General features: G+C 50.5%; 1 protein-coding gene across 5 annotated transcripts in view; it reads right to left on the bottom strand.

Annotated features, from left to right (window-relative positions):
• The window catches only part of FUBP3 (far upstream element binding protein 3), a 50,915-nt gene extending 43,388 nt beyond the window's left edge, over nt 1-7,527 (bottom strand). The window contains exons 1-2 of one of the 5 annotated variants that reach the window (XM_040482652.1): nt 7,398-7,498; nt 5,720-6,483 (exon numbers count right to left, since the gene is read on the bottom strand). In XM_040482652.1, the coding sequence (XP_040338586.1) occupies nt 5,720-5,782 (63 nt within the window). In that variant the 5' untranslated portion in view covers nt 5,783-6,483; nt 7,398-7,498. Of the gene's footprint in view, nt 1-5,629; nt 5,676-5,719; nt 6,484-7,397 lie in introns of those variants that run through there. The other 4 variants (XM_040482648.1, XM_040482647.1, XM_040482651.1 and 1 more) reach the window with 4 other exon arrangements.
• Between the last annotated feature and the right edge of the window lie 459 nt (nt 7,528-7,986).

Genomic DNA, 7,986 nt, shown 5'->3' with positions numbered 1-7,986 from the left:
AGGTCTGCCTCATTACCTCCTTCCGGTACCCCAAGGTCTGCCTCATTACCTCCTTCCGTCACTACCTACCCCCACCTCCCAAGGGGGACCTCCTAATGTCTAATATTAGCTATTAAAAAAAATGATTACAACCATCAAAGACCTCCGTTTTCCAGACGAAGAAACTAAGACTTAAAGAAGTTACATTGTGTGTCCAGTCACTAAGCTGGCGAGTGGCAGAACGAGAACCTGAACTCACACGGTCTAAATCCGAAGTCTTAACAGGCACTTCAGGCCCAGCAGCACCCCCTTATCCACGGGGGATACATCCCAAGACTCTGGAGGCCTGAAGCCACAGGCAGCACCCAACCCCACGCATATCGTTTTTCCCTTTACATACGTGCCTGTGATAATAAAGTTGACCTTACAAGTTACGTACAGTGAGAGATGAACGATAACTAAAAGGAAAATAGAACTGTATAATATACTGTAAAAACAAAAGTTATGTGAACATGGTGTATCTCGTACTGGACCCGCTCTACTTGTGGTGACGCGAGGTGGGTGACGGAGGCGTTGTGGAGCAGCGTTAGGCTACTACTGACCTGACAACGTTGTCAGGAGGACCGTCTGCTTCTGGACTGTGATGGACCAAGGGTGACTGAAACTCTGGAAAGCAAAACCGCAGATGGGGGGGGGGGGGGGTGGCTACTGTACTACCCCCTGGGGTTTTGCGACCATCAAATGAAAGAACGTATATGGAAGTCCTTGCCTGGCATCCAGCACGACAGGGGCTCCATGAATGCTGGCCATTGTTGTCATGAGACGGGGCCCCAGCTGATCCTGCCCTATTTACTAGCATTAACCAAAACAAGGAATTCTATAGGCCAAATAAGGTACAGCACTTCGTGGTGGCTTTCCTGACAACCTCATGCCATCCACATCGGGGCAGAATGGAATACTCCCTTCTCTGTGTTTGCAAAGCACTTTATAAACTACCTTTGAATAATGTAACTCACTGACAAAGTTATTGGTCCTATTGTCTCCCCACTATAGGGAGCTCTCGGAACAGACTTGTCTCAAGCTTCTTAGTACCGCCAGGACAAAGGTTTTTTAACTGAGAACTTCAGGGCTTGGCTTTAGAGAATTCACGAACCTCCTGAAATTACACACAACACTATTCAAATATTGCTGTGGTGAGGTTCAAAGTTTTCAAGAGTCTTAAAAAGGCCCCTGCTCCCAGAAGGTAAAGCACAACTCCCCTGATGCATAGCAAAGTGCTCGCCACATGGCAGGTACCCCTCAAAGGCTTGCTAAATTGAAAGCAGATCTGGAGAAGCCCACTGGTAGCCACAATGCTAAGACGACCAGGCGAAGCTCTAAGCTGAAATAACGCTCCAGCTGGACCCTCCAGCGCAGGCCCTGAAGAGGGTAGGTCCATTCCCCTTCTACCCTACGTCCCAGGGAATTCCACCAGCATCCTTCGATGCTTTCTTTGTTCAGATTCTGAGGTCTCAGAGATGGAAAATTAGCCAGCTACCTCTGTGAAGGAACCAAGCCCTTAGAATGCAGAAAACGTGGGCCCGAGAACGACGGCATTAACTCTTTGCGTGCCTTTGAGAAAACTGCTTTATTTTCCTTTGGCTCATTACTGTCAAATACACGATGAGAATGAGAACCCTCGTCCTGGCTACTTCACTTGCTCATGGGGAGGACTGAGCCCACAAGAAGACGAAACCAGCCGCAAGCTGTCGTATCTTTGTGCTGGCCCACCATCCAGGCAAGAGGCCCAGGGAGTCAGCAGATCCTCAAATAATGGCAGGCAATTCGAATCACATCACTACTTTTATTAACACTACTCAGTCTTGCAAGTGATTTGCTATCATCTGGTGTGAGGATCAAAGTATAGTCGATGTCTCCAAGAGAAGTATCAACTATTCTTTCCCAAGTGTCTTTATAAGAAAACTCCAAATGCGAAACATTTTCAAGAGAGGTGATTCTTAACAGAATAAAAGGGTTGCACAGGAAGCTGGGGAGAAGGGCAGTCTGAATAGGTGCCCGAATAACATAATACAAAGCAAAAGAACCAAAAGATATGATCAATTTTTTTTCAGCTCCAGCTAGATGTCAGCTCTCTGAACATCCGCAGGCTTGAAGGAACTATTGAGAGTATGTAGCTTAACATTTCCTGAAACGTGATCTGTAGAATGACTTGGTTTTATGAAAAGAAAGTATGAAATTACATTAACTTCAGGATATTTACAACGCACACCCCGAACTCTTGTAGGACTTAATACACACAAGCATATTAAAGGTTCGGAGAAATCCGGCATTAAAAAGTCAATTCACCTTTACTTAACCCTGTATTCCCCAAATGTTATCTGTCCATGACCCCTTTCCCATGGAAGATCTATGAACAGCCTGTAGATCACATGTTGGGAATGGCTGACCCAGCATGAGGTCATATAGCTACTTGCAGGAGACCCAGGTCTCCTAAATCTCCATACACAATTCTTTCTATTAGAAATTTCAAATAAAGGGGGCGCCTGGGTGGCTCAGTCAGTTAGGTGTCCGACTTTGGCTCAGGTCATGATCTCGCGGCTTGTGACTTCGAGCCCCACGTCGGGCTCTGTGCTGACAGCTCGAGCTTGGAGCCTGCTTCGGACTCTGTGCCTCCCTCTCTCTGCCCAACCCACCCTCATTCTGTTTCTGTCTCTCTCAAAAATAAATAAACAAACAAACAAAAATTTCAAATAAAGGTGTGCCTGGGTGGCTCAGTTGGTTAAGCTCAGTTAAGTCCGACTTCAGCTCAGGTCATGATCTCACGGTTTGTGGGTTCGAGCCCCGCGTCGGGCTCTGTGCTGACAGCTCGGAGCCTGGAGCCTGCTTCGGATTCTGTGTCTCCCTCTCTCTCTGCACCTCCCCTGCTCATGCTCTGTCTCTCTCTCAAAAACAAATAACAAAGACATTTTTTTTTTTTTTAAAAAGTCTTTCCTTTAAAAGAAAAGAAGAAATTTCAAATAAAAACCAGAGATGGACTCACAATTTGGAAAGGGATGAGGAGAAAACAACTTGTTGACTAGGCATCCCAATGGCAACCCAGAGAGCCGATGCCCCGTGTGAAAGGGCAGCTGCTACTCGGCTCCTGCTGAGTACTGCCATTCCAGAATGTGGGAGCGGTGTGGCCAGATTTTTTCCAGAAAAGCTAGAAATCTCAAGTTTTACTGGACGTCATTCTAGTTTCTAAGCGTTGGCATTGTGTAGGTGAAACAAAGCGTGCCTGCAGGCCCCCTGTGGGCCTTCTCCAGCCCGTGGGCCACCAGCTTGGGAACTCTGGTCTAGGCAAATTTGTATCTACAGAACAAATGGGACTTTGGAAGAAACCAAAGTTTGATGATACATTTGGGCTATCAGATTTTAAGAGAAAGGTAAAGGCGGCTCCGCTGAAAACGAGAAAAACCTTAGAAACATACAGTGGAACGCAGTGTGCATTTACTATTTACCTTTCAATAGCAAACAGGAAGTTCAGGGCTTCCGTGAAAGCGGTGACCCAAATAGATGGTCACATCACCAAAACCCTTGAACAAGGTCTCACTCTTTACAGGGTACTCTACTGGGTGCCACCAAAGATACAGCAACAGGGTTTGAGGGAGCAAAAATGAACGCACATTCAGTAGTCAGTCCCTGGTGACTGAGGGACCTGAGCTACGCAAACTGGGCGTGTGTGAGACAGTCTAGGCGGAGTCCGGCTTAAATCGATGGAGACGCCACACACTTGTCGTGAGTCAGAAACATCACACATTAAGGAAGCAAAGGCAGTCTCTCTCTGGGAGTGACCAGGGGCCAATGAGCAAAGGCTCTGTCTTTTAATGGCGGATGCACATTCTCGTAAAGGCAACGCAGCGCCAGATCTTCTGCTGAGGCTCAAAGTGTGAGACAGCAGCACGGCATGGCATCTTCCGGAGGACCAAGGAAATTCTCAGGCCCCAACCCAAGGAACCTTCCCCCCCCCCCCCAAAAGTACTGTAAAGAACAGGCGCCAGGCCTACGGAACTGTCCAAAAGGCTGCTTTCTACTGGTTCTGCATCGGCTCAGTCCCGATCGTTAGGGCGCAGAACCGTCATGGTGCTCAACTCCGACAGGCTCCGATCACACTGTATTCATGCGAACGGAATAGCCGCGGAGTTATGCAACACACAGCACTGACTAGCGTCTAGGTCGACACAGGAGCTTAAAGTCCTGGAAAGCACTAGCCGTTAGGCAAGAGAACTTCTACTCGGGTGATGACCGACCGACAGCTGGCCCAACCTGGGGAAGGCGGCTGGGAACCTGCAACACACTGTGGCGGTCACACTGTCCTGTGAACAAGCAAACGTGTGCGCTAGATGGCGGAGGCTACTGGGTCCCCAGTAGCAGGGGGCTTTGGGGAAGTATTTTCGCTTTTAGAAAAAACCAACCAAACAGAAGGGATTCGTATCTAGTTATCCATCATCTCCACGAAGACGTCTGGGAGCCCAGACAGTCAGGGTGAAAACGCAGTGTGGCTGCAGGGCAGGATGGCCGAGCCTGGTCTGGCTCTGGGTCCACCTCCCACCCTTACGAGGACCCTACTCTCTCTCAACGAGTTTAGCAAATACTTTATTTTTGCTGACCCGCCAAGGAGTTAGGAGAGCTGAACGTGCTTTTTCAGTACCCAGCAGGTCTTAGATCTTCATCAACGGGACCGAGTCAGACCGCGCTTGGACACTTGGATACTTCCCTTCAGAATGGTCGCACGCTATTAACTCACTGCTGGGGAAAATTTTAAATTTTACACAACTTCAGAGACTCCCTTTTGATCGAGGAATACCGTGTTCACAATGAACTAATAGTAACAAGGGGTTGGTTCCCTGTGTTGGAAAGAGTCCAAAGGATACGCAGGAGGCTTCAAGATGCCAGGCAGGAAGCCTAGTGGGTTTAGGTACTGGACTCCACAAACCAGACTTAATAGAAACAGGAGGTTCAAATCCCAGCAGGGTCAATTGGGACTTTATTGTGGTTTTGTAGATAAAGTGAGCACAAGACAGCTTACTCCTCCCTGACAAACTAGCGAGGGCTTTATAGACCGTTGCTGGTGTTTATGAGGGCATGTCAGGGGGCGAGGGGGTGGAGGGAAGCTGCGCAATCATTTAAATAAATAAGTACACTGTCTTTTATTTCCAGTTACTGGAGAGAAAAAAAGCACATCTCTGCAACATGCTGTGTGTACAATGAAGTAGAACCATCATCAACCGGATACCCAAATAACAGGAGACCCTTTGAGGTAAGCTCTTCTATAAAGGACACAACAGGACGCCTGGGTGGCTCAGTCGGTGGAGCGGCCGACTTCGGCTCAGGTCATGATCTCGTGGTTCGCGAGTTCAAGCCCCACAACGGGCTCTGTGCTGACAGCTCAGAGCCTGGAGCCGGCTTCCGATTCTGTGTCTCCCTCTCTCTCTGCCCCTCCCCTGCTCACGCTCAGTCTCTCTCTCTCTCTCTCTCTCTCTCTCAAAAATAAATAAAAACATTTTTAAAAAATAATAAAAAATAAATAAAGCACACAACAGTTTCAATTTCTCACATTCCATTCTTGCTCAATGCGAATCTGGAAATAAACCTAAAATTACCCACAAACCTGTTTTTGTCTTTAGATTTTTAAAGGCCATCAAATCCTTGGAGATAGTATCGACCTCCAGCTGTTAATACTCAGAAGTAATACACTTACAGCACTGTCTCCATTGGGCTTATCACTGCTCCAGTCAATGGCGCATTTCAGAGCTGGGAACATTTCCAATGAAGTTCTCTTTGCTAGTAGGAAACACCACTGCTTCAACAATCCACATTAGGTCAGCATTTAACAGAGGGTCTCCCTCCCTCTTGAGCAGGTTGTCCAAGAATACGAGTTCAACCACTGGCTCAAGAGAAGCAGAACGTCTTCTCAATGGTTCAAAATTCATTTTATGTTCAACTACAGGCCTTCTGTAAACTGAGGATCTGAGCTCTTTAGGGTAGTGCCTATAATTCTTCCTGGATACAGAGGGCCACCAGGTCGAGTGTCACATATCAGCCACAAAGCGAAAGCCATTACACATTAGTAGCCAGTGAGAAACAAAGTTCAGGACCCTGTACTGTAGAGGAGAGCAGTGCAACACGCCGGCAAGCAGAGTGGTGGAAGGGGAGCTGGATGGCATCCATTACAGCCACTGGTTGGCTCTGAAGTCTAAGTAAGGTGGATACTCACTATTGTACTGGTTGATGCCTAGGCAGTAAGTAACAAGCCATCGGACACAATTTTAGGTGGAACCACAGGTTTGGAAAGTGCTGGGATCCAATATCATGTCTATAGGAGCATCGGTATTAAAATGAAAAGTCAGTATCGGGGACACAGGTAGGGTTCCCTCCCCTGGAATACCGGAAAGAGATGTAAAGACCATATCTTCAAGCGACCAAGTGGAGACCTTCTTCTAATACAATGAGTCCTGTGGCTTTCTGTTAGGAATCAAGCAGTAATTAGTCACAGCCCAACTTTTACACTGTCAGTTAGTTATGCCTACAATTAAACAGGAAGAGACGATGCCTGTAACACACTCAGCAGAAACGGTTTAGGTGTTAGAGCTAACCTGTAAGATTTTCACACAATACAAGGACACGTTTTGCTCTAAGCACCCTGCCAGAAGCCAGAGTATTCCTGGCAGGTCCCATATTCGTTCTCCAGGGAAGCCCGCAATCTCTTAAAACCCAGCTTAGTTAACTCTGGCAAAATGCACGACGTTGTCAGATGGTAAAGTTTCACTGCTGGGATGCGTCCATCTCACATTCTCCCCCAGAGAAAGGAAAACTACTGCCCCTAAGGGATTACTTCTACGTCCTGGGGACCACCCACACCTATTTAACATCCTCCTCTCTCCCCTCTCCAAGAGCAACTTCAAAAGTAAAGTACCCTCGAATTCCTTCCACTCCAGTCTTGGAATACAGGAAGTCCGAAGACGATGTTTTCCAAGTTTTAAGAAGCTACAGGGCCCGAGACGGCCGCTCTGTGTCTATACCGGGGTCCTCACCGGGAGCTCCCCAGCCCCCTTCCCCTCGCGAACCCCAGAAGCCCACGCTGGATGCCCTGCAGGCCCAGCCCGGGCGCGGGGGCGCGATGGGGCCAAGCGACCCCGGCAAACCGTTTCCCAGCGGCTGCACCTAGGAGAGCCGCCCGACAGGCTGGGCCCGGGCGTCGCGGTGGCGCTTCCTCCCTCCGCTTCCCCGGCTGCCGGCGCCCCAAGAAAAGGCCGAGCCCGGCTGAGGCGTCCGCCCAGGCTGCCTCCCGCCCCCAGGCCCGACCCCCTCCTCCCAATCGGGCCCGGCCCGGCCCCGCCTCGGGCTCCCGTGCTCCCGCCAGCCGGCCCCGCCCGTACCTGCCGGACCCGGTGCAGGGCGTCCACGAAGCCCTCGGCTTTCATCCCCACCGGAGCGCTCTGCCCCTGCACCAGCTCCGCCATTACCGCCCCCGCCGCCGCCGCTCAGCTCCCCCGTCCGGCCTCCAGCTCCGCTTGGGGACCCGTAGCCGGAAAGGGAAAGTCGCCCCACTTCCGGCGGAAGGGAAGCCGGGACGCTGGAAGCGAGAGGAGCCGTGTCTGTGGGGGGCGGGGCCAGGGCACGTGATCCCAGCCCGGCCGGAAGTGGGGGCGGGGCCGCGGGCGCGGGGGCGTGCCCAGCGCCGGGGGCGGCCGCTGTCTGGCCTCGAGGAACGGGGAGCTGTCCCCAGACCGGATTTGGGCCAGGCCCGTCGCTGATGTCGTGACAGGCCCTTGAGGCTCGGATGGGGCCCGGGGTGTCCGGCTCTCGGCTGTTTGGAAACCCAGAGAGGAATGACGTGGTTTTCCCAAGACAGCCTCCCCCCCCCCCCCAGCAGCCCTGGTTCACTAAAAGCCTGACCCTGGGGGTCCCTCCCAGGAATGGCCATTGGTTTGGAATATTGGGACTGAGCTCTTGGAAATGGCACCA

This window comes from Herpailurus yagouaroundi, unplaced genomic scaffold (genome assembly GCF_014898765.1).
Source record: "Herpailurus yagouaroundi ecotype Mexico unplaced genomic scaffold, PumYag 160, whole genome shotgun sequence".
In the NCBI taxonomy this organism is placed as follows: Eukaryota; Metazoa; Chordata; class Mammalia; order Carnivora; family Felidae; genus Herpailurus; species Herpailurus yagouaroundi.
Note: the sequence above shows the minus strand (reverse complement) of the source record. Positions and strands in the feature narration are given on the sequence as shown.